At 38.4% G+C, this 27,512-nt stretch overlaps 1 protein-coding gene across 2 annotated transcripts in view; it reads left to right on the top strand.

Annotated features, from left to right (window-relative positions):
• The window catches only part of BMPR1B (bone morphogenetic protein receptor type 1B), a 781,127-nt gene that overhangs the window by 718,729 nt on the left and 34,886 nt on the right, over positions 1-27,512 (top strand). For both annotated transcript variants that reach the window (XM_044061268.1, XM_044061269.1), the window contains exon 8: positions 8,142-8,439. In XM_044061268.1, the coding sequence (XP_043917203.1) occupies positions 8,142-8,439 (298 nt within the window). The remainder of the gene's footprint in view (positions 1-8,141; positions 8,440-27,512) is intronic.

Below are 27,512 nucleotides of genomic sequence, written 5' to 3' on the forward strand. Positions count from 1 at the left end.
CTTAAATCCACACTGTGCATTTCTTACCTAATCATGTTTGCTTTCCTTTGAAAGTTATGGTAGGAGTGACCCAATGATGCAACAGTTAGTGTTACTGCCTCAAAGTAGTTGATTCTCTGCTTTGGTTCAGAGTTTGAGAGTCTTTACATCCACTTTGTGTCCATGTGATTTTTATTGGAGTTGCACTTTCTTTCTACATCCCAAACACATGCTGAGAAGCTAAATGATAATCTTCATAGTTATCCATAGGTGTGTCATAAGTGTGTCCATAGGTGTATCAAAGGTGTGTCCATGGGTGCGTCATAAGTGTGTCCATAGGTGTATCAAAGGTGTGTCCATGGGTGCGTCATAAGTGTGTCCATAGGTGTGTCAAAGGTGTGTCCATAGGTGTGTCATAAGTGTGTCCATAGGTGTGTCAAAGGTGTGTCCATGGGTGTGTCATAAATGTGTCCATAGGTGTGTCAAAGGTGTGTCCATAGGTGTGTCATAAATGTGTCCATAGGTGTGTCATACGTGTGTCCATAGGTGTGTCATAAGTGTGTCCATAGGTGTGTCAAAGGTGTGTCCATAGGTGTGTCATAAGTGTGTCCATAGGTGTGTCATATGTGTGTCCATAGGTGTGTCATAAGTGTGTCCATAGGTGTGTCAAAGGTGTGTCCATGGGTGTGTCATAAGTGTGTCCATAGATGTGTCAAAGGTGTGTCCATAGGTGTGTCATAAGTGTGTCAAAGGTGTGTCCATAGGTGTGTCATAAGTGTGTCCATAGGTGTGTCATACGTGTGTCCATAGGTGTGTCATAAGTGTGTCCATAGGTGTGTCAAAGGTGTGTCCATGGGTGTGTCATAAGTGTGTCCATAGGTGTGTCAAAGGTATGTCCATAGGTGTGTCATAAGTGTGTCCATAGGTGTGTCATACGTGTGTCCATAGGTGTGTCATAAGTGTGTCCATAGGTGTGTCAAAGGTGTGTCCATGGGTGTGTCATAAGTGTGTCCATAGGTGTGTCAAAGGTGTGTCCATAGGTGTGTCATAAGTGTGTCCATAGGTGTGGCATATGTGTGTCCATAGGTGTGTCATAAGTGTGTCCATAGGTGTGTCATAGGTGTGTCCATAGGTGTGTCATAAGTGTGTCCATAGGTGTGTCATAGGTGTGTCCATAGGTGTGTCATACGTGTGTCCATAGGTGTGTCAAAGGTGTGTCCATAGGTGTGTCATAAGTGTGTCCATAGGTGTGTCAAAGGTGTGTCCATGGGTGTGTCAACGGTGTGTCCATGGGTGCATCATAGGTGTGCTTCAGTGGAAAGGTATCCTACCCAGAACTGTTTCCAGGCCCTAAACAATCTCCTGATGGAAGAAGATCTGACTTGCACAGAGCCCAGAGTAAGAAAAATGGTTATTAACAAATAAAATAAATAAAAGCTGTTGCTTCAATAAGATCTGAATGTAACATTTCTTACTGCTTTATAGACAAAATAGTAACTAAAATAGTTTATATAGTGAGAAAGAGAGCTAAGCCAAAATGAGTACTCATCTATTCAAGTATGTTTTGAAATAAAAAGTGATCCCTTCTCAGCTGCAAATTTTTAGATATAGTATAGAGTCAAGTTCTAGTCACTTTTTCAAACATAATCTTAATGCTTTGTCTTTGTCAAGATACAGTAAGTATAGGTCTATATTAACTAACTCTCCTCAATTTCTTTCTTTCTTCCTTTGAATTAGGTCTGCATCCGTCATTTGTTGGATAAAGATCTTATTGAAAATAAATGCTTGATAGTTTTGGTGTTACTCAAACTGCACTATGCTTCATTAGTTGGGTCAAATACTTTGCAAAAGATTCTTGGACTATTAACAGCAGTGTATTAAGGTGACTGTGTCTTATATTGTAAATAAACATTAAGGTGACGGTGTCTTATATTGTAAATAAACATATCCTGTGCTCTACTATTCTCTTCTGGATACAGCACTTCTCTTGGCTTTGATGTTTGCATACAAAAGTTGTATTAGAGAACATTTTTCTGCATTTCTGTTTAATCATAATGCTTGCTTCATGCACATTGATGACAGGAATGATCACTTGTAATTATTATCAGCAAACATAAGCAGATGTACTTGAATGCCGTCTCACCTTTTTAAAATCTGCTGGTACTATATGCATTAGTTAGAATGCTTGCGGGTTACTGGGTGATATTGGCAATCTGTTGATGTCCCTTTCAGCAGATCTTTTTATTCCATGTCATGCCTTTTAAAATACCTTCCATATCTTATGTTATTGTGAAGAACACTTGGCTATACTAGGATTCTTTGTCATTTTGGTGCTTTCCTTTAGCACAGGACCCTGCGATTCACCGAGTGTGAAAGGGCGACTTTCCTTTTCAGCACCTGATGCAACAGCTTGCTAGGAGTGAAACGATAAATGACCACTAGATTAGATCTCTTTGAAAGTGATCCCTAACCAGAATGTGAACTGGGCGTAATTATTTGCAGTTGTTTGCACTATCCCACAATAATCAACATTTTCTTGTAGTACTAATTATAAGTACATCCTGCAATCTTCATTATAATTTTTAACAGTATTTTACCCTGCCATTTGAATATGCAACTTTTGTTCTGTAAAATTAATGCAAATCAAATGACTTACATGGTATTTAAAATGTATCAGCCATGTGAGATATGATACTATATGAATTATATTGACTGTACTAGCTTTCCAGTATATATAGTTGTATTAGAAGTTCTTAGATAACTGACCGTGTGGTACTATATGCAGTTTTACTTAGAATTTAGAGAGCATTTTAATTTCAGCTGTTTCTAACTGCAAGAAAACTATTTTGCTGTCCATTTGTTCTTCTTGGTATCTAGCTGTACTTTACTTCTATGAAGTATATCTACTTTCTTCAGTCCTACGACTGGCTCCTGATTTTTTTTTTTTTTGTTTTGTTTTATTAATGGGAAACTAATGAAGGACTATAAGGAAGTTAAAACAGTCCTATCTGCCTCTACTGCTTTTCACAAGAACCTTATGTAGTTCTGCATTTTTGTAAAGTGACTGTAATCTATTTCTATTTTACCTCACCATCCCATTTACCTATTTCCTCTTAGTTTCTCTTTTCATTTTCCAGTTACCTGTTCAAAAACTAGACTTGACTGCAGTGTCTTTAAAATGCAAAATATCTTCTCCCCATTTTTAAGTACAAGGCCTTAGATGGTGACACTTTCCAACTGGTGACCAGGAGCAGCGAGAAACACACTAACTACCACTCTTTCCATCTAGAAAAGGAAGTGCAGGTTCATGTCATGTGACACTTTGATTCTTGCATAAGCAGAAGTAAAGAGTATACAAGGCTAGAAACAGGTGTTGTGCAATACTCTGTAACCCTGCTTCTACTGCAACTTATATGCCATCCTATCCTTCCAAAGCAAATTAATATTCTTTCATTCCCTTCTGTCTGTCACAGACTCTCTCTCATTAGCTCTCCTTTTGTTTGAAAATCAAAAGAAAATGAAAGAAGAAATACAACTACAGGGAAGTCCTCCTCCATTAAAATTTGCTGTCTGCTGAGTTGCACATACTTGATAGTATCGACTCAACAGATTATTACTGTGGCCCACCTGTCTCTTGTTAGGGTCATGCTCCATTTGCGCTCTCCATCCTTGTGTGCCCTCCACTCCCTAGCCTGCCCCAATTCTCACTAACCCCCACTTCAACTACATTTATACATTCCAAACTGCTCCCACACTTAACTACATTTATACATCCCAAGCTCCTCCCACACTTTTTTCATCAAATCCTGTCAAACCACACATCAAAACACATATCCAGTCCAGGTCACTTGTTTGTGACTACTTAATTTCCATCTGACCATCTTGCACAATCAATAACTCTCCAGTCACTACCTCCTTTCTTTTCCTCCCTTCATAGCATGTCCATTTATCCTTCTCAACAACTACAACAGCTGCTCCTATTCAGCCTACTACCCACTATCTGCACCTCTTTCATTTTGTCACCCCTCAAAATTATTGCTCACCTTCCATAGTTTCTACTTCATCATAGGGCCATCTCCCAGTTTCCATTCTTCATTTCTGTCTTGAAATTTCCTGTCACTAATGTATATCTAATCACAATTACAAGTCAAACAGTTGTTTAATCATGCTACAGTAATGTAAACTACTATCGTACTCCACCTCCCCAAATTATCATAGGTCTAAGAACCTCCTGTTAACTACACTAAGCAACTTTAAACTCCTGTACACCTTAAGTACATTTTACCAGTAGTAACAGGAAATACCTGCCAAATCCACCCAAATGTTACTGTTGCACACACTCTCTCTGTGTCCTCTCTTTCAGTACTAACATACACTACTTCCTTTACTTCTCACGTAAAGACCAGCCTTATGCTATCCTACAAAGTCAAACCCTTAATCTATACTTTTTATATTATATCAGCAGACTTCTCAGAAAGAAATGCCTCATGCAGAGCCCTGCACACTATAACTTTGGCTACAGGAAAGACACGCAATGTAATTGGATCCCACACTACATTTATGAAACCCCAACTCTACAGTTATGTGGGGATACCCTCCCCAACCCTGACAGCTCTCCCACCCTACTAAATCTCACATACCTCCCACCATCACTCACCCTTCAAAGCCCAAATTTCCTCAATATAAACCACAGAACCATCATCAATAAAACATCAGATTTCCATGCCTGGTTAGCCTCCCGCTCTCCAAATATAGCAGTTGTCACTAAGACATGCAGGAATAAGACAAAAAAAAAAGATGAAGAATTTATACACACACCCCCAATCCTACCCCTTTACAATATCCTTAGTGCAGGCAAGAAAAAGAAGGCGGTACAAAGCTATTCTGTACAAAAATACTCTAACAATATCTCCGTCCTCAAGCAATCACCCTAAATTAAACAATGCTGAAATTATTATTTTCTTTCTTAAACTTAACAATCACAAATCTGCATGTTTTACTGCAACCTGTACTCCCCGTGAAACAATGTTGTCATTGCTGAGAAACTTTACTGCTGGGTATCCAGAAAAATGCCAAAAACATATATCAGTTTGCACAACTCATAAATACACCAACTTGACATAATAAAGCAACCTGTAAACAGTCTCTTATCCACTGCATCCTTACCTCTTCTCCTAACAATAGCATTGTCTCAGGAATTCTATCACATTCTCCCAATGATCAGTTCTCAACTTTTGCTTTAAGAAAAGTATGACAGCATTCACAAATAGCATTACTACAACCAAGTACAAAACCTCAAGTCCTTCCAAAGAGAGACACTCATTAATAACCTAAAACCATGCAAAGAGAACACCCTTAAAATGCCCCAAGGTGATGCAGTGCCCATTTCTCTCAACCTCTTAGCAAAAGAAATCTATACAAAGCCTAAAATAATGAGGGGACAAAGATCCAAAAGCAGGGACAATTTTTAAATATTGTTCTTATAAACTTAGAAAGTTGCTTGAGCAACAGAATTTGTGATAGCATGCTTGTTCTGATGACTATGAAGTCTCAGACTCAAAAGTATATAATTATTTTGTGACTTCAATCATCCATGTTTTGCCAGAAAACCACAATTTTTTATGAGGAATTGATTAAAAATGTGAGGCAAAAATCTGGACATTCTGATAAAATCTGGATAGTTCTAAGATATGGCAGTGTCTGAACTGAAGAGAATATATCTAGGTATTCTAAACAAGCTAGCTCCACTCAGAATAAAAAGAGTCAAGTCCAATCCAACATTGTGGCTGTCCAGAGAAACAAAACAAGGCAAGAGACAAAGAGAAATGGTCAGGAAAATATGGCAACAAGATAAAATCAAAACAAAGTTCTAGCACTCAAGCAAACAAAATTGAAGGACGGTTGTACAGTAAATGCCAACAATTTATTGCTGAAGCATAAAAAGATGAGTTGGTAATCTGGTTTCAAAGTTAAAAAAATCCTTCTTCAGTACCAAAAAGTAACGAATCTGTGGAAAAAATTATACCCAGTGTTTAAAAGCATGTAAAACAGGAAATTATATCAAAACATATTGCTTAGATATGCATCTAAATCAAAGAAAATATTAGTGAAATTAACACAAGCAATATCAAGACAAAACTATGCAGAATTAATTCAGTGAAAGTTAGTTTAGCCTCAAAGAAAGGCTGAGTAGAATAAAAACCTGTAAGGTCCGCATCTTATGCAATTTTTTGACTATTGGCACCATCTACTGGATAAAAATATATTAAAATGAAAAAGTGCATTTGCTTTCAAATTACATTGAATCTTTCTGCAAAAAATGTCTTTGTGTAAATGTGTGTGTGTGTGTGTGTGTGTGTGTGTGTGTGTGTGTGTGTGTGTGTGTGTGTGTGTATATATACACACATATATATATATATATATATATATATATATATATACACACACATACGCACACATATAGATAGATTAGATATAGATAGATAACTATATACATATATCTATACATACATGTATATATATATATATATATATATATATATATGTGTGTGTGTGTGTGTGTGTGTGTAGTTGTCTTAGTAGTCAGCACAAAACAAATTTTATATGATAATACAGCAAAATATAAAAATAATCAGAGAAATTAGAAGTTGTAATTTACTCCTGGTTTAAAGGGGACTCTGGAGTAAAGCAATCCACTTTTGTAATGTGTCGCATAAAGTATCCTGTCAGTTGTTTATATAAAGGAAACATTTCTGTTTTAACAGTACTAGTAGCAAGACATTATATATTCTGTGGCATTTAATGTCACTAAGGTGCTCAAACATCCTAGTCCTTGAACAGTCTAAATTTCATGCCCACTTAAAGGAAAATAGTCACAGTGACTGAGTTTTATACTGCAAATAAAACTATCTTGTTCTCTTCTATGCTCTTTTGGACAGGACACTTCTAATGCTCATAGTTTATTATGACTTTGATGTTTGTATACAAAATTTGTATTTGAGGATTGTTTTCAGCATTGTTCTGAATGTATGATGCTTGCTTCATGCACAGTAATGATGTGAATGATTGCTTATAATGATCGTTTGCAAAATTAGACAAATGTGCTTGTCACTAGAGACTTGCACACAAAGGCTGAGCTAGTGCAAACTACAAGGTATAGGATCCTTTCACTGGCACATGCAATCAAAGACCTGATGTCAAACACTGTAGTTGCATTTGCTGGTAAACTGTTTTGTTTTGAACATATATTTAGAAAATGTGCAATTTTTACATGGAAAGCATCCCTTAGGTGTTACTTCATCAATGTTTGTATTTAGCCAAGAAGCACACAATGCTTGTACTTTTATGTGCACTTTTATCTACTAATAAATCATCAGTTTCAGCATTTCTGACAGCTGTAAAATAGCAACAGTCACTTGGTATAACTTGGAAAAGAAGGTAAAAGAATGCCGATTTTGCAAAAAGAAAAGTAGGAAAAGCAAGCATGTCTCTCCTAGGTACAGCACTGCCTTGCAGTGAATGCCTTGCTGTCTTTAGTCCCATCAGTATACCCATTTCATATTGTCTTCATTGCCCAAATAGTCCAGAGTACAAGTAAAAGTACAAAGCAGTCACAATGCACATTGTCAGGGATGGTCATGGCATTCTGGGCAGTCTTGAGGCATTCTTCTACACAGAAAGTGGTCCACATAAATAGAAGATTAAGCAGTAAAACACTAAGCAAATAGTGCAGGCATTTAAAAATTAATAGTGAAAGTTGCATAGATTCAGCATTAACATTCTAGACTTTAGAGAGCATATGATGTAGTCACTAAAATGCAATAGAAAGGCAAAACTTAATCTGCATGGTATTATAGCATCAAGCTGTTGTGTTTCTTCTGAGGTCAAACTTCTTAATGCATTTTTCTTACAAGGCATTAGCAACATCATTGCAAGAAAACAATAATATGAACTATATTTCTGTTTCACTGTCCAAAAAAAAAATGTAACAAAAAGTTATTGTTTGGAAGCAGTACCAGCAGTCAAGGTCAGCACAGAAATAGTGGAGTATCATATTACTTTGGTTATGAATTTTTGTACTCACATGTGTATTAGTTCATTTGCATTGTGTTGTCATAATAACTGCAATATTTCCTTGCTAACTGTACATTTTTATTCTTTAGGCTTCATTGCAGCAGATATTAAAGGAACAGGCTCTTGGACCCAGTTGTATCTGATCACAGACTACCATGAAAATGGCTCCTTATATGACTATTTGAAGTCTACAACTCTTGACACTAAAGCCATGCTCAAACTGGCCTATTCTTCAGTCAGCGGCCTCTGTCACTTACACACTGAGATCTTTGGCACACAAGGGAAGCCAGCCATTGCTCACCGGGACTTAAAAAGCAAAAATATACTTGTCAAGAAGAATGGAATGTGCTGCATAGCAGATTTAGGCTTGGCTGTTAAATTTATTAGGTAAGTCAGGGTTTTACACTTTGATATATAATGGACTTATGCGTGTGACTTGTTGCATAGAGCACAGGACTCAAGAAGCTGCCTAGCTCACACATTTATATATATTTATATGACCTTTCTTTAAAATGTAGTTTGTTGAATCATACGGAAAGTCACTTTCCAATGCTTAGATTGATATTCAGACTGCCTGAATATTATCCATATAAGATGGTTACAAGCATATTGTAAAGCAGGCTCCTTCTTTGTTGTGGTATGATCTGCACCAACCACCTTTTGCTTGATTCTTGGAAAAGGTAAGTTAAAGTATGCAGGCAGGGCTAGAACATTTGTAGAAGTGTACTGGCATCAGTGTGTAGCTTTTTGACTGTGTATGTGCCTCATAGTCTTTGTGGTTTTAGACAGGTTGAGGGCTTATTAAATACTGGTGCTTTCCAAAAGCATGTAGATGACAGGTAGAGTAGTTGACCTAGCATAAATTTGTGGGCTGTTCTTACCATGCCCAGTCGCTCTAATGCCAGGAACATTCCACAGAATTCAGTCTCTATTCATGCCACTCCTCAGTCTGGATCACTCCTGTTAAGTTCACGTACAAAACAACGCTGAGTACAGCAACGGATGGTCTGTAAGTGTTCTATATAAGAATGCACAGAGAGCAGTTACAGTATAGCAAACACAAACCAAATCTGATTTGTTTAAGGGAGGCAACCACAGAAGAAGAACAAGAAGCTAATGCATCAAGTTCCCCTTGTATTATTTGTTGCAGCCGTAGTTCCTAGCTGAGTTACCGTTGTACTATTTGTTGTGGACATAGTTTATAGTTGAGTACCCTTTGTAGTATTTGTTGCAGACATAGCTGCTCATTGAGTTTCCTTTGTATTATTTGTTGCACCTGTAGTTCCTCATTGAGTTTCCTTTGTATTATTTCTTGCAGACATATTTCCTAGTTGAGTTTCTTTTGTATTATTTGTTGTGGATGTAGTTCCTAGTTGAGTTTCTTTTGTAATATTTGTTGTGGACATAGTTCCTAGTTGAGTTTCTTTTGTATTATTTGTTGCGGACATAGTTCCTAGCTGAGTTCCTTTGTATTATTTGCTGTGGACGTAGTTCCTAGCTGAGTTCCCTTTGTATTATTTGTTGCGGACGTAGCTCCTAGTTGAGTTTCTTTTGTATTATTTGTTGTGGACGTAGTTACTCATTGAATTCCCCTTGTATTATTTGCTGTGGATGTTGTTCCTAGCTGAGTTCCCTTTGTATTATGTGCTGCGTAGTTCCTAGTTGAGTTCCCCTTATATTATTTGTTGTGGACGTAGTTACTCATTGAATTCCCCTTGTATTATTTGCTGTGGATGTTGTTCCTAGCTGAGTTCCCTTTGTATTATGTGCTGCGTAGTTCCTAGCTGAGTTCCCCTTGTATTATTTGCTGTGAATATTGTTCCTAGTTGAGTTCCCTATGAATTATTTGTTGCGGACGTAGTTCCTAGCTAAGTTACCTTTGTATTATTTGTTGCACATGTAGTTCCTAGTTGAGTTCCCCTTGTATTATTCCCTGTGGACGTAGTTCCTAGCTGAGTTCCCCTTGTATTATTTGCTGTGGATGTTGTTCCTAGTTGAGTTCCCTTTGTATTATTTGTTGCGGACGTAGTTCCTAGCTGAGTTACCTTTGTATTATTTGTTGCACATGTAGTTCCTAGCTGAGTTCCCTTGCATTATTTCCTGTGGACGTAGTTCCTAGCTGAGTTCCCCTTGTATTATTTGCTGTGGATGTTGTTCCTAGTTGAGTTCCCTTTGTATTATTTGTCGCGGACGTAGTTCCTAGCTGATTTACCTTTGTATTATTTGTTGCAGACGTAGTTCCTCATTGAGTTTCCTTTATATTATTTCTTGCAGACGTATTTCCTAGTTGAGTTTCTTTTGTTTTGTATTATTTGTTGTGGATGTAGTTCCTAGTTGAGTTTCTTTTGTATTATTTGTTGCAGACATAGTTCCTCATTGAGTTCCCTTTGTATTATTTGTTGCGGACATAGTTCCTAGTTGAGTTTCTTTTGTATTATTTGTCATGGATGTAGTTCCTAGCTGAGTTCCCCTTGTATTATTTGTTGCAGACGTAGTTCCTAGTTGAGTTCCCCCTTGTATTATTTGTTGTGGGTCTAGTTCCTGGCTGAGTTCCCCTTGTATTATTTGTTGTTGATGTTGTTCCTAGCTGAGTTCACTTTCTATTATTTGTTGCGGACATAGTTCCTAGCTGAGTTACCTTTGTATTATTTATTGCACATGTAGTTCCTCGTTGAGTTCCCTTTGTATTATTTGTTGAGGATGTAGTTCCTCATTGAGTTCCCTATGTATTATTTGTTGTGGACGTAGTTCCTCGTTGAGTTCCCTTTGTATTATTTGCTGCGGATGTTGTTCCTCGTTTTGTTCCCTTTGTATTATTTGTTGCGGATGTAGTTCCTCGTCGAGTTCCCTTTGTATTATTTGTTGCGGATGTAGTTCCTCGTTGAGTTCCCTTTGTATTATTTGTTGTGGTCGTAGTTCGTTATTGAGTTCCCTTTGTATTATTTTCTGCAGATGTTGTTCCTAGCCAAGTTCCCATTGTATAGTTTATTTTGGTATAATGACACACTTGCATTGTAACCTGAGTAGGCTTACCTGGATTAAATAAGCACATTAAAATAGTCAACTGTAAAAGATATAGAAACAGAACTTATTAAGACATTCTCATTCTGATGTCTTAGTGCAACAGTAGTCATTTAGACACACTCCAGATGTTTTTGTAGGAGAGTGTGTGTGCGTGTGTATGCATATGTGTGTGTACGTAGGAGGGGACAGCAGCTTTCCATCACTTCCATTATGAAATGCATAGCAGTAATCTTTAACCAAACAGTAAATCCTACATCAAGCATGTAATCCAGTTTTTGTTGAGCTTTCAATCCCTGTACTGTTAAGACTCATCCCTGAGAAAAGGTGCTTGCTTTCCCTAAAGGTAATATATACATTTCTACCAAAACTGAGTTGTAGGGAAGCTTGTTTATGGGATGTGAAATTGGGACATGGTGGAAAAGTGTATCTCAAAATGATGAGTTGAAGGACCCTAAGAAGGAAAGGCATATGCAATGTCTCTTCAGTTATCAGAAATTGCATGCACTCAAGTCCTTCAACAACAATTACCACTAAGATTCTGTCATAATTCATGTCGGTGTCAATGACTTGAGGCGAACATCTGTGGACTCTATAAAGAGAGATATAATGTAATATATTATTATTACATATATATAATATAATTTAATCCTGATTTACACTCGGGATTAACTCTAATCTGTGGAACTTGTTTAACTTGCTTACTTAGGTAATCTCTGTAAATAGTATGTTTGTAATATGTAACGCTGGTATTATGTAATGCTGTATTTGCTTACCCTTGGAGCTTTTCTCCCCGGGCCTCCGCTGAAAATGGACATGCATCCAGTCGGACTATCCCGGTCAACAAATGTAAACTAAATCAAGTAAAATAAAATAAAATAAAATATAATGGAGCTCTCAGACTATATATCCAAGGCAGGTATGACCCTAGAAATTGAGCAGCATTCTGCTGTGATATGAGCACAAAAATAATTAACTTCAATAATTGGCTTAGTTTTTGGTGTCATTCAAAGAGGGTCCAAAATGTGTCAGCCGGGGAAGATATTATCAACAGACCATGCTGTTGCTGCACCAGGGATGTCCAGCATCTGTCCCCTCTAGGTTTTTGATTATTGGCAAAGACATTACCCATGCCAGGAAGCCCCTCTCCCAACAAGCCCTTCTCACCCTGGAGGTGACTGAGATATGGTTTTAAATATGAGAGAGCACTCCAGCTGTGCAGGGTAGAACTCCTTCCACACATTTAGACCAACTACTGCACAGGAGGGAAAGGAAGGTGGAGGTGTCTCAGTCTATATCCAGAAGAGACTCATATGAAGGCTGTTAAGTCAACATGATGCACCAGGGCTTCTTCATGTCCTTATAACCATCAGAAAGGTCCCATGCCATGTATTAACTAGTGTAGAACTCCCTGTATGCAAAAGAAAACCACAATGCCTATCTAGAGGAACTAGAATCACTCAGTATTAAACCCAATAGCATTTTCCTAGCTGATCTAAACTATCCAACTATGGACTAGGAAACCTACACCACTACTAGTGCACAAAATAGACATTCCTGGAGTTTGTCAATACAAATGCCCTGGAATAATTAGACAGAGTACCACTAGGGGAATATCATCTTGCATTTCTCCTTACTAATGTGGGAATATCTTGCACCATCCCTTGTGTATCTTTATCACTTGTTAGGTCTGACCATAAAGCAATCTCCTTTGACATAAAACTGCAACCAGAGATCCCTTAATTTCTTTAAGGCAATCTACCTGCCCCTAAGTGATACATTGGTAAGCTTCAAATCCCCACCAAACCCATCTCCACTGAGTATGCAGAAATGTAGACACAACACGTTATACCAGGATGCAAACAGCAGCATAAGATGCAGCCGTATGCCGTAGGAACATGTGAAGGGCAAACCTCATAAACAAGCCCACATGGTGGAACTATAATATCAACGAACTTTATAATAAAAGGAAAAGAATTTTCATGAAAATAAAAAGAGTAATTCCCACAATGTTAGAGCCCTTGTGTCTGAATCAGCTCAGAAACCTAATAAAATCCAGCAATATAATGCCTTTGGCATGTATCTGTCCAGACACATGTAACAACTGTAATACCCACATAGATACCTCAATAAAAGAAAACAAGGACTAAACAGCATGCCCTACATGGATTGACTCAAAGTCCAGACACTATATTCAGTATCCTATAGACTGCTAATGGGTGACCTGTGTCTGGCATACAAGGCGTCCTCCGACCCATTACCAATAGATTTACTGCACATTAGCAAGTTAAATGGCATTAGAAGTCTAAAGATCTAAATCTCTTCTGCAACATCAACAGAACAGGTTGGAGGGACAGACATACTGATGCTGCTGTGGAACAGACTACTCCTCCACATAAGTCAAAGTCCACACTATCCATATTCAAGTGCAATATAAATTTATAAATGGGAAACAGAAAATTGACCCCAGGACTACCCCATGTACTACTAATGGAAAGAGACAGCTCCTAAATGCTCTGTCATACATGGGTCCCCTCAAATTATTTATGATACGATTCCACTTATTACCATTAGGGGTCATATATAATTATCAACCTTGGGACATGTAAGGCCAATGTATAACCAAAAGGGATAGGTTATTTTAAGCACTAAAAGAGAAACTAGCTAGTTTAAAATACCCCACAAGGGCAGCTAGTCTAGTACTTATGAACTTGTACTGAAGAGGAATGGCACAAGACATCCTTGGCATACTTTTCCATGATCCACTGTTCTGTTGATAGCGAAGACTGTCTTGTATGCAAATTGCATATTACTTTACAACAACTTCAGCTGAATTGTTACTTTATATGCACTGGAGAATTTCCTGCATACATCTAGACATTTATGACACCACTGGAGCTTATACAAAAACTTACTTGATTTTCTTGTACAAAATAATCATTATAACTTATTTTCCACTGGGTATCCATAATGAAAGGCATATGGTCAGATGGCCTACGCACTTAGAAAAGGACAAATACATTTATTGTATCAAGTATATACACTCCTGGAGAAAAGTTAACCATGTTGACTGCTATAATTCTACCTTATCTTGAACTACAGTGCCATCTACTGGCACTGGTCAGAATTGCTGATGCACAAATTCACCTTTTATACAGGTCAGTTGAACACTTTTATGAGTAAGAAATGCTACCAAAAACAAAATCGGAACTGAAAAGAACTGCCTTACTGTATAACAAACTGAGAACCAAAATAAGCAAATCCAGGTCAATCATACTTCCCACCCGATGTTTAAATAACCAAACAAATTGTACTGCTAACCAATTCAACACTCATTTTATACAGTTACCTCTCTTATTAACATCCCCAACAACCCCACCACCACTCTCCCCTATAAAACCACAAAGTAGCCAAATGATCTTTACCTTCCAACCAGTACCTACAGATATGATCAGGAAGCTACTTCTTAATCTGAAACCTACCACTCTGGCCTCAGATAAAATACCAGCTGAATATATTAAATGAACAGCAGAAGCCCTATCCATTCCAGTGCCAGCTTCTGTTTGTCCCATCCTATCCTGGTAACAAATGCAGTAAATAAATAAATAAATGTATCTTAAATGCAAATGTTGTTGAGTAATATAGGATTAGAACTCAGTCATTTGATTTAGCCTGTCAGTTTGATTATGTAAGAAAAGGCTGTTAGTTCTTATAGCATGCTAGAAGCAACATCTGCTACCTAAACATTGTTTATAGAATTAGCCTAGCTATCCTGTTAGGTGATGAACAAAAAAAAGTTACTCTATAAGTTTGTGAGAAAGTGATAATCTTGTGTCCTGTTCAGTAGCAAAAGAATCGTCGCAAAAGTGATTCCTGATTCTAACAAATTGTCCATTTTGATTGCAGATGTTTGTTTGGATATGTAGATATAAAACCACTATAAAACAATTCTGAGTTCATATTACACATCATACCTCTCAACCGCTTTGCCCAAGAAGTCTGGATATAGCCAAAATTAATGGAAGGAATAAACAACTATAGTCAGGAACTATTATTAAAGGAAAACGCCACCTTAAAACTCAAAAAACATATTTTTTTCATTGTATCTTTTGTTTTATTTAATGCCTCAAAATCACTCCGAGTGCATCTTTTACAATTTTAATGTGTTTCTCTCAAAATGGCAGATGATGGGGCCTGCCTTGGTAATGTGATTTTACTTTCTTGCTTTCCTTCCTTCTTCCCAGAATACATTTCAAGTCCTCTTTATATGACTCATGGCAGACATAAGGAAGTGGTGTTGTTTTCTCATGCCATTAAAATATAATGGCAGGACTGTGAAGCACTGTCATCTAAACACATTTTCTATAAAAGAACTGCTTCTCTGTTTACCTGACTGAGCCTCATTTATCTGTCTGCCAGAGCTTGTTCTATGCTATAAATAGCTGTTAGCTACTTGCAGCAAAAGAAAGCAGATAAAAAACAGTTTTTTGTAAGAGGACTCTTTTTGTAGTCCTAACAAACTTGATAAACCTCCCCCATATTCTCATGCTGAGGTGTGAATACTCTCACTGCAGTAAATAACCCTTGCTGTACATTTACAAGTGACAAGGGGATTCTAAACTTAGTCTGTCTGCTACTTCCCAATGCCTTCAGTGGAAGGATTTTTCTCTCCCATGAATGATGCAGACTTAAAGTGTGCTTTACTAGTTCCTCAATTATTTCTGTCATGTTCCCCCTCCTTTTTTCTATTTCATATTTATTTATACTTTGGTAGCCAGGAAATTGAACTGGTCCCAGGTCTCTTTTCAGCCACAACATAAGCTACACTGGCAAAGATAATAACGATTATTAAATGCACTTATCAATACAAGGAAAAAAATACTGACAGAAAGACATTGACCAAGACTACATGTGGAACACATAGCCAATGTGTGACAGTGACCGAGTGAATCATTGAGGAACATTTACTAGAATGTATACATTAATAATGCTTAACTATACTATGTTGTTTATTATAAATAATTCATTATATGCACACATATTTGCACACACACACACACATATATATATATATATATATATATATATATATATATATATAGTGTGTGTGTGTGTATGTGTTTCTGTATATGTGTATGTATATAAAATGTGTACAAAAGCGTGTGTGTGTGTGTGTGTGTGTGTGTGTGTGTGTGTGTGTGTGTGTGTGTGTGCACTTAAACACAGTTAAGTACTTCTGATTTCCTTTTCTTAGGTTCCAGCCCCAAAATCCGGACAACACCAAGAAAGGAGGGGGGGTGTCCATATTCATAAAGGACACCCACACCTCAAGGTTAGTGGCAACGCACGATGCATCGGAGACCATCCAGGTGCAATTAACCATAGGCACGACTGCTCTGCAATTTGTAGCATGTTACAGGCCACCCTCTCAAACTCAGGAACCTCACATGGCCTTCCTGAAAACATTGGAGGGGATAAATGTATCTCCAAACACCATCATACTAGGTGACTTCAACTACCCTAATATAGACTGGGAACACTACTCAAGCCCGAACACTCTAACCCAAAGATTCCTGGAGTTCATAAACTCAAATGCCATGGAACAACTAGTCACCATCCCCACAAGAGGAGAAAACATACTTGATCTCATCATCACGAACATGGGATCAAAATGTTCAACACCGAAGTATACCCCTCACTGGTGAGATCAGATCATAAACTAATCTCGCTGGAGGTCCTCATCCCGCCCCCACCTGAAACAAAAAGACCACAGTGAAAAACTTCTCAAAAGCCGATTTCACTCTTCTAAAAACTAGTGTGGTCTCCTTTAAGGCCCCTGAGCCAGTGGTAAACATTACTCAAACCGCTGAATCACTTACAAATGCCTTCTACCAGCACCTACAGGACTGCATGGATCAGGCAATCCCAAACAAAACTAAGACTCTCTGTACCAAAGGCAAGCGTCCAGTCTGGTGGACCCCAGCCATAAACAAGCTCTACAACAAAAGGAGGAAGCTACTACAAGATAGAGCAAAATCCTTGAAAGGTAAGACACCTTTGATCATTATAAGTAAAAACTAAGAGCTCTCATAAAATCATCCAAGGCAAATTTTGAGAGAAAATCGCCAAGGACTCTAAAGAGAATCATAAGGCCTTCTTTAGCTATGTTAGAAACCTAGGAGGAAACTCCCAGATATGCTCAGAATTAGTTCAAAATGATGTGAAAATTACTGAACCTACACACATTGCCAACATACTGGCTGACAGGTTCAGTGCAAACTTCTCCCCTCCCCCAAAACTAGAGATATCTATTCCAGAGGATTGTAGCCCCCAAACATCTCCAACGCCCAGGTGAGAACTGCCCTCACTAAGGCAAAAACACAGCATCCATGGGACGGATGGTGTCCCCGGCTGTGTGCTTCATGAACTCAACGAGGAATTAAACCCACAGTTAGGACAGCTGTTTAATCTTAGCCTCACCTCAGGATACGTACCCAAGGAGTGGCGACGGTGACTGTGGTCCCACTTCATAAGGGCGGTGCCTCCACAGACCCTGGAAATTACCGCCCATTAGCTTGACAAGCCTTATCTGCAAAGCCATGGAGAGGATCATAATGGAACTCATAAATAAAGACATAGGGAACTTGCAGACTTTGGATCCAACCCAGTTTGGCTTTGTCAAAGGCAGATCCTGCCTCTTAAACTTGGTTGACTTTTTCGAGACTGTCACCAAGGCCATTGATGAGGGAAAGGCAGTCCATACAGCCTACCTCGACCTGGCAAAGGCCTTGACACAATACCCCACTCAGGTATCATCGAAAAACTCATCAGCTTGAATGTAAACCCATACATCACAAGATGGGTTGCAAACTGGCTAAGTGACAGAACCCACAGGGTCAGAGTTGCTGGAGCCATGTCAGACTCAAAGCCTGTCACAAGTGGTGTCCCACAGGGCTCAGTCCTGGGTCCACTCTTGTTCGGCATCTACTTTTCTGAAGTACAAGCAAACACAGGAGGGTTATGGCTGACAAAGTTTGCAGATGACTGCAAACTGGCCATAGTCGAAAACACATCTGACACAGATATCCTCCAGAAGGGCCTCACAGAAACGGATAACTGGTGCCAGAGCCATGGCCTGAAGTTAAACGCCAAAGAATGCATAGTCATACCCTTCGGGAAAAACAAGGTTTCCCCTAGCTACCATATAGGTGGCAATCCACTGAGCACAGAAAAGTCATCAGGGATCTGGGGACCCAGGTTGACAGTAGCCTTTCGTTTGACACTCATGTTGCTAAAGTAGTTAGGAAAACCTTCTATATCGCCCACCTGATCATGAAGGGATTCACATCTAGATCAAGGGAGGTCATCGTCCCCGTGTACTCATCACTCATTAGACCTATGATTGAGTACAATGCCCCGTTCGGAATGTATCTGACCAGACACCTGCTGCAGCTTGAAAGGCCCCAAAAGTTCCTCACCAAAAGGATAAAGGGTCTCAAAAATATGTCTTATACTGCCCGACTGAAAGAACTCCAGCTCTATTCAGTCTCATACCGCTTGCTCAAAGGTGACCTGTGCCTGACATATAAGGCCATGTCAAACCCAGATTTGATGAATATGCTTCACCTCAAAAAATCTAGATCCCTCAGAACCACAAGGGCGGAGACTTAAACCTTGACACGGTTATAAATAGAACGTGCTGGAGGGACAGATTCATCACCCAGAGACTCCCTATGCTGTGGAACAAAATCCCGGTACATGTGAGGCAGAGCACCTCTCTGGCCTTGTTCAAGAGGAATTTTGACCAATGGATGGGAGATTGCAGATATACCCCAGGGATTACTTCAGTGTCACTGCTTGACAGAGGCACAGCAAAATGATAGGCATAGTTTTTATTCAAACTAAAGGGGTGGCGAAAGCCACATAACTATGGGCTAGGCTTATAAATGCCCTTGGGCAGATAGCCTAGTATGAACCTATGAACCTATGAACCTAAGGGCACATAGTAAATGTATGTTAAAATAAATTCAGCTATATATTATGGTTGCTCTCTGACAATGCAAGGACTGATTCAAAGTCACTAGGAATCTACAATGGATCTGCATTTACCAGATATGCATCCCCTCTGGAAAGATATCATACAAAGCATAAAAGACCTTTTTTTATGAACAGTATCAGCACCTAGTTGATAGGGTTGCCACCTGACTCTCTTTCTGCATGTGTGTGTGTGTGTGTGTGTGTGTGTGTGTGTGTGTGTGTGTGTGTGTGTGTGTGTGTGTGTGTGTGTGTGTATGTGTGTGGTAAATGCATTTATACTTTACAAGAAAAAATATTTACTGACTTTTTGTCACAGAAATCTTTGCTACTACTCAAGTTATCTTAAAACAAACTATTATAAATAACATTTAAAGTTTAGAATTTCAATACTGTGTTGCTGCTTATGTAAATTTGTCAGAAGAGTTGATAATTGCCTTTAAACCCGACTGATCTAATTGCTTTGTTTTGCTATGAAAGGGGAGTGTTAAGTTCTCTCCCCTCTGCAATAAAAACAGCGGAAACAATTCCACAGCTTTCTGTCTTTTTTTATATCAGCTGCTGTGTTCCTGACATTAGCAGGATTAATTACCAATCTAAGATTTGACAGCAGTACCTGACAGCGTAATATACAGATTTAACTGTGTCTGATATGTCATGCAGGTGGAGACAAATTTCTCTGCAAAGTATGTGAGAAGTTGAGTTTTAAAAAAAAAGTAGGCGGGCTTTCCCATCCCTTGACTCAAATGCAAGGAAATAAAAGTTTTAAAAAAACTACAAGCAGGTTTCTGGTACATACACAATGCTGGAACCATATTGTAGGGAGAAAAGAAACCTAAAGATTGAGTTAAACTGTATGAGAGGGCGGAGTTTTCCTTTAAATGTTACTCTAATTCATTTAAAAAGTTAATAGAAAAATGCATGTTTTCAACATACATTTTCTTAAAAAAAGAAGTATGTAATGTCTAACATTATTGACTGATTTTAATCATCAGTAATTTATAAGAGATGGAAGAAAAATGTGAGACAAAATCAGGGATTCCTGCAAAATCAGGGACAGTTGAGAGGTATGTTATAAATTCAAGCCTGATATACTGCCAGAAAGTTCAGCAATAATTTCAATCCATTAGTTCATGCAGTCACAAGTCTTCATATCACCTTTACCACCTTCACTACGCCTCCCACTGTGATTCAGACTTTCTAGGTTCTCCATTATTTTAGTTAATTAACAGTGGTGGGCCCTTCAGAGGTCTCCATGTCTCTCTAGTTGTTCACCTGCACTTTTCAGATTGAGTTTAATCTTCTCTTTGTCATGCAGTAGAGATCCTACATGGTTGTATTAGGGCTGATACCCAGGCATTTCAGCTGCCTTAGAAACATATATTACTGGATATCTTTCTCCAACACATCTAGTATGAGTTTCAGTCTTATAGACTGTCCAGTACACACGTATAAGTAAGGACTACATTTATTTTATTTTTATTTTTACATTTGTTGACCGGGCTAGTCTGGCTGGATACATGTCCATTTTCAGCAGAGGCCCGAGGAGAAAAGCTCCACTAAATACTAAGTACATTACATAAAAAACCATTACTTCTAAGAAATAGCAAAATTTTAGAATTCAAAAAGACCATCCAGAGGGAAGGATAATTTTAAAGAGAGACATATACACCATATGCAGTTCATTACATATTTGCATTACATATATGCAATTACTTATTAGCAATTTTACATAAATTATGCATAGTTAGAATTAGAAAAGTTAAAAGAGTGGAGCAAGAGACAAAAATAGATGAGAAATGTGTATAGAAAAGGTTAATCAGGTGCACTGCAGGAACAAAGCCAATGGTTTAGGTAGAAAAGTTTAATTTTCTGTTTGAATAGAGGCAGGGATGTAGTCAAGGTAATGTCACTAGGTAAGAGATTCCAACTTCTACCTATAGTGTTAGTGAATAGAGAACCACCTGCTGTATTGTTTACCTTTATTGATTTTGTCATAATTCTACTAGAAGAGCGAAGTGAGTTGAGATTGTTGTAAGGGATTAGGAGTTGAGAGATTATAGGGGTGTTGTCAGGAAGGTGTAGTATATTGTGGGCTATAGTGAGTTGAGGGATTATTAGGTAGTTTTGAAATTCATTCATATTTAAAATGCTTCAGTCCAAAAAGAATCTTGATAGAAGTCTGGTGCAATTCCTTGGATAACCCCTTACCTGATTAATTCTTTCCATAATGGCATATTCCTGGCATGGTGGCATGAACCTTTCATCAGGGGGGAGAGAGAACTTGAGCCCATCAACAACATCTGTTAGGCAGTCTGCATCCTCAGCATTATTAATTTGAACAAGAAGCTAAAGAGTTCATTTTTTCTGGTATGCCAAGTTTTGAGCAAGTTGTATTTTAGGCCAGAATAGCAACAAATCATGCCCATTAGAGAGGGCTTGAAAATTCTAGGTAAACCATCCTTTGTACAATTCATGTACATCTTCAGAAAGTCTCTTACTCTCAAAAGGAGGAGCAACGTTGTTTGTACTGTCGCTAAGGAGCAGCCACTCAGCTCCATACAATGACAGGATATTCTAGTCTGCCTAAAAAAACAGTGGGCAAAACTTTATCACAGTAAATATATCTACATATGCTCAAATTCCCTTGCAAGGACAGCACAAGTCTCGCTACGTTTCTGTACTTGTGTTCTATGTCCTTTTGTCCTATGTCTTGGTACTGTTATGGAAGGGCATTTTTAGTAATGTAATATATGTATGTAATGTGTAAGGGTGTGGTTGGGGGTATGTAACTGGTAGGGCTCTGGTTGTATTTATGTAATGTGTAAGGTTGTGGTTTTATGTATGTAATGTGTAGGGTTTGAGTTGTGTGTATGTAATGTGCAGGGTTTGGGTTTTGTGTATGTAATGCGTAGGGCTGGGGTTCTGTGTATGTAATGTGCAGGGTTGGAATTGTGTGTATGTAATGTGTAGGGTTGGGGTTATGGGCACTGGAAGATTAGATTAGCACACCTGAGTAAGGTAGTGCAGTGGGGTGAATATCCCCTGACCACCCTTTCTCATATGTGTTATCCCTAACCCTAGCACTGTATATGATGTATCACATACTGTGCAGTATATGTTATATCAAAAAGGGGCAGGGGTCATGGAGATTATATTGTGATTATTTGATATGATACCAAGGCATTATACTGATCATGGCCATGAAACACACTCAAACAAATGTATGATGTTAAGTTGTCTATCTCGCCTACATTCTTGCTAGATGGGTTCGAGCCGATCCTCGGCTCCGACTCAGCCATCTTCAAAAGCTCGAGACATGCTTACTGGCTCGAGGTCCCCTTATATTCCATGATGCCTGGTGCTAGATACCCAGATCTCATTTGCCACTTCTGCTGCGAGGTTGCTTTTGCTGGCTCAGGTCATATTTTTTGATTTTATTGTTAGCTTATATAAAAATTTGTATTGTAGTTAGTGTTTTAGAATAGTTATAGTAGTTCTAGTAGTCTAGTTATCAAGGGCGCCCGCAGGCAGGTGCAAGGGGGTGCACTTACACCCCCCCCGGAATCGGCTAGATAATTTCAAAGAAAGTTTTTTTTTTTTTTTTTTTTACGTGCGTTCTTCTTTAAGAAGAAAGAAGTCCTAACAGGACAGTCGCAGGTGTGCTGACATCATTGTCACTAAGTTTGTGAGCAGGAACTCACACAGACGGGTTTACAAGCAGCCAGGACCTGAAACGGAAACTCACACAGACAGGTTTACAAGCGAAACAGAATAGCACGCGGGAGTAAACGGACGGAAGATGTGGGACACTTTCAGGTAGAGGTGTGTGTGTGTGTGTGTGTGTGTGTGTGTGTGTGTGTGTGTGTGTGTGTGTGTGTGTGTGTGTGTGTGTGTGTGTGCGTGTGTGAAATGCCCCAGGTGTACATGGTGGTGGGTAGAGAATAAGGCTTGAACCCTGTACCTTGGGCCCAACTGGCAAGAGCCTGAATTCCCTACCCACCACCATTTGTAAAAATGTTGCAGGATTTTCCTTCATACTTTTTCTGTTCCTCATAAAATCTGTGGTTTCTGCATTTGTGTCCTTGTTGCCTGACAGCTACATGTTCTCTGGTTTTATTCTTGGCTGTCTGGAGTGTTTCTCCCTGGGCCTCTGCTAAAAATTAGCTTTTTTTTTTTTTCAAAGTCAGACTTTCCTGGTTAACAAAAGTTAAAAAAAATAGACACACTTCAATATCAGACTTCATATTCTTCAGAAAGTGCATGGTAACAAAAGCTTTTATTCTAGCAATTTTCTAAGTGTACAAGATGGATATTTGAAATGTATCCCTGTGTTTGGGACTGTATTCCCCCCATTATTGGCTTCGTCCAGGTTTTGTGCTAGGGTTGAGAGTTATGGTAAGAACTGAATTCACTGAATATGTTTGGGGGCTGTATTCACCCAGTATTGGCTTTGTTTAGGTAGTGTTTGGGACTGTATTTCCCCCATTATTGGCTTCATCCAGGTTTTGTGCTAGGGTTGAGAGTTATGGTAAGAACTGAATTCACTGAATATGTTTGGGGGCTGTATTCACCCAGTATTGGCTTTGTTCGGGTATTTATTGGCTTCATCCAGGTTTTTTGCTAATGTTGAGAGCTATGGTAAGAACTGATTTCACTGAATATGTTTGGGGGCTATATTCTCCCATTACTGGCTTTGTCCGGGTGTTATTTGCTAAGTGGTTGAGAGCTATGGTGAGAACTGAATTCACTGAATGTTTGGTGGTTGTAGTCACCCATTATTGGCTTTGTTCAGGTATTTTGTGCTAAGAGGTTGACAGCTGTGCTATGGTGAGAACTGAACTCACTAAATGGTAGCTATTTAAGTTTCAGTCTTCCTCTTTCGCAAAACAGTTGATTTGGCGTAGTGGTATGTTGCTCTGACTGTTTTGCACGGGGTCCCCTGGGTTCAAGACGTGGCAGTGAAATGTATGGTGGTAACGCAGCATTTTATTCTAGCAACTTTCAAACATTATACAAGCAATGTTTAAAATGTGTCCTTGGTTTTTGGCCTTTTGCCCCAATAAATTTTGGCTTTTCCAGATTTCTTGTGCTGAAAAGTTCAGAGATACAGCTGAGTGTCGAGTAGATTTTACAAGGAGCTGAGAGCTGCAGGGGAGCAAAAGTTTAGTGCTGCTTATGTTTAGTCTGCTTGCATTGTTAATAGCACAACAGATAGTGTACTTGCTTTAGATGCTGAAGGCTGTGGGTTCTACTCCCACAGTAGGTAAATGCATTGCTGATGCTGTATTGTGTTGTAAAGGGGTGGATGCTGCAGTCTTTTGGCAAAGATACCTAGTAACTATGAACCTGTTAACAGTTTGCTATCCATTCCCTATTGCGGTATTACTAGCTTTTCATTTTTTATTGCATGCAACAAAAGCAATTTATTCTTCAAGGGTAACAGGCACTTTATTTGTAGATTAAGCAATGACATATAAAGTGTTTGCTAGCAGCAACCTCTTTATTAGTTACAAATTTTTTCAATGTGGAGTTTACTACTTCAGAGATTGTGTATATTTTTTACTGATACTGGTGGACTTGAGTAGACTTTTATGATGGAAATGTTCTGAATTGGGCAGTTTTGTCATTGGTGGATGCTTTTTGTTTCATTGTTTACTGGAAAAATGTTCAAAACAATAAATTTAAAATGTCCTCTAACAACTGTACTGTATTGTACAAGGAATATAATGTAATATGGTCAGGAAGGTGTATCAAAGAGCACGTTATGTTCGAGGGGCCTATGATTTTGAAGACAGCCCAGAGTTAATATTTGCCATTGGCAAAATGTATTTTCTCTGAAAGTGGGTTTCAGTGCTGTTTCAATGCATGCGAGTTTCAAGAGCAGAGAAGTTTTAATGTTAGTCTATTTTCATTGTGAGACTGCATTGCTTTAACAGATATGTATTAGGGTTTGTGCTGTAAAATGCAAAATAAAACTTTCAAATGAAATCCTAAATCATCGCACAAGTAAAGCAGTATGCACATTAGCGTTTATGATAAATGGGGCAAAATAACCAAGGAATGGGACATTGGAATGGCTGCAGGGGGGAGGCTCCATTTGACCATGATTTTGTGAGGGGGGGGTAGCAAGCTCAGACAGCCCCGGTTGAACTATACCTCTCAGTTGTCCATATCTTTGCAGAATGAATAGATATTTGCTGCTTATTTTTGGTTTGTTCGTCAAATTTGTGGTTTTCTAGCAAATCATTTAGGAATGAAGCCATTAAATGACAGACATTGAGTTTCAGATGTCATAACCTTCAGAAAAATGCATGCTAATGCAAGACTGTCTTTAAGTTTATACAAGAGCAATTTTTCGTAGTGTTTGTATGTTCCCCAATATATTTGGCCTTGTTCAGATTTCCTGCATTAAGAGGTTGAGAGGTATGTGCAAATCACTTTGTAGATTAGGAATATCCAAACATCTCAATTGTCCCCAATTCTGGCTCAAAATGTTGCTCTCCCCTAATAATCCCTCCTCCAAAATGGCAATTTTGGAAGAAAATGTGGAGGGTTTACAATTATATATAATTGTAATGATCACTTATAGATTACCTTTATTTCAGAAATGCATGTGGATGCTCTTATTTTGTTAGCTGCTTCATGTTAACTGTTAATATTAAAAATGTGTCCCTTTTTTGACAGGTATTTTTGCATCACATTTTAGTCCGTTTTTCATAAAATTGTGTTTTTCTGGCAAATTAGTGGCAAGTCATTAAAGATTGAAGTTAGAAAATAATGGCAGACATTTGAGTTTCAGATTTCATACCCTTCAGAAAATTTGTACTAATGCAAGATCTACCTGTTCTATTTAAGTTTTAAGAGCAATATTTAAAAATTGGCCTTATTTTTGGGCTTGTGTCCCACTTCTAGTTCTATGTATGGCTTTGTCCAGATTTCTTGTTCTGAAGTTGAGAGGTATGAGTGTCAGATCCATCACTGTCAGCCAGAGACATTTCAAATTGTGACATACTTATTGCACCCCGCTCCCCATTGTAGTGGCTCTGGATGTGTCCATGGAAGGCAGGAGCAGTTATGCAGTGTAAGTGTGCAGAGTATTCCCCCATCCAAAGTAGATCACAAATACGACCGTGGCTTTTCATCTGTCCTTGATTTTGCAAAATGTTCTGGTTTTCTATCAGATTTTTGTACTGTTGATTTATGCTTCTTATTCAGGAACTGTATGCTGTCACAGTGCCCTGTTGCTCTGTTTAAGTAGCCATGGTTTAATGAACATCAGGTAAGCTTGTCAGAGATTGTAAGATGCAAGTAAGCTTTAGTAAGCTTGTCGGACATTGTAAGATGCAAGTAAGCTTTAGTAAGTATATTGTTAAAGAATTACCAGCATTGAAAGCCTTTTCGTTGTTGCCATGCAGAGAATATTTACATGACTAGATAATGTATAAGCCTTGGGTATTGAAATGCATATGACAGTATTTTATTTATTTATTTTATTTGCAGTTGGTTTGCCAGGATAGTCCATTGGGCCAAATGAACCCGTTTTCAATGGAGTCCTGGGGAGAAAAGCTCCAAAACTAAGTAGGTTATTAATAGATATACAAATTATACAATTACACAGAAGTTAATCATACAAGAAATAACAATTTGCAAATAATACAACAAAAACTAGAGCAAGTACAATCTAGTGATGAAATTAATAGGTAATACAGACTAAAGGGAAATTTAGCAGAAAAGCACTGAGAAATAAAAACATATTTGGAAGCATTTCATGACAATATTGAGGAATAATAACATATTAGGAAGCAATGCACAAAAGTACTGAGAAGCAATAACGTATTAGGGAAGCAATACTTAGGAAGTGTGGCCTAGTATATTCTTTCCGATTTATTGTAGGAATAATAATATGTATGAGTTAGGGTGGGTAATTAGGAAAGTTGCAGGAGGAAACAGAGGAAGAAAGAAGATGGAGTTTGCAAGTTAGTTATGTGGGGTGGGAGCAAGAGCATTCCCACTGGGATACTAGATGTGAGTGAAGAGATCTTTTAAATATAAAATGGTTGGGGTGGTGCGAATGGAAGGTGGTAGGGAGTTCCAAAGGCATGCAAGGCCATAAGACAGAAGATTTTTGCCTGGGGACGAGTTGTTTATAGACTTCTAATAGATTTTGATTGTTGGACCTTAATACTCTAGCAGGAAGGTGCATTTTAAAGGCTGATGAAAGGGAGGGACAAAGGGAGGGGTTGAAAATGAGCTTATGTGCAAGATTTAGTTGAGTATATGTGAGATAACTGGGTAGCTCTAGCCATTTTAGTTTTTGGAGAGAGGAACAGTGGTGGGTGGAGGACCTGAGGTTGGTGGCAAACTTTGCAATTTTGTTGTAGCAAGAGGAAAGTTGTGTTTTT

This window comes from Protopterus annectens, chromosome 2.part0 (genome assembly GCF_019279795.1).
Source record: "Protopterus annectens isolate FY-2018-M chromosome 2.part0, PAN1.0, whole genome shotgun sequence".
In the NCBI taxonomy this organism is placed as follows: Eukaryota; Metazoa; Chordata; order Ceratodontiformes; family Protopteridae; genus Protopterus; species Protopterus annectens.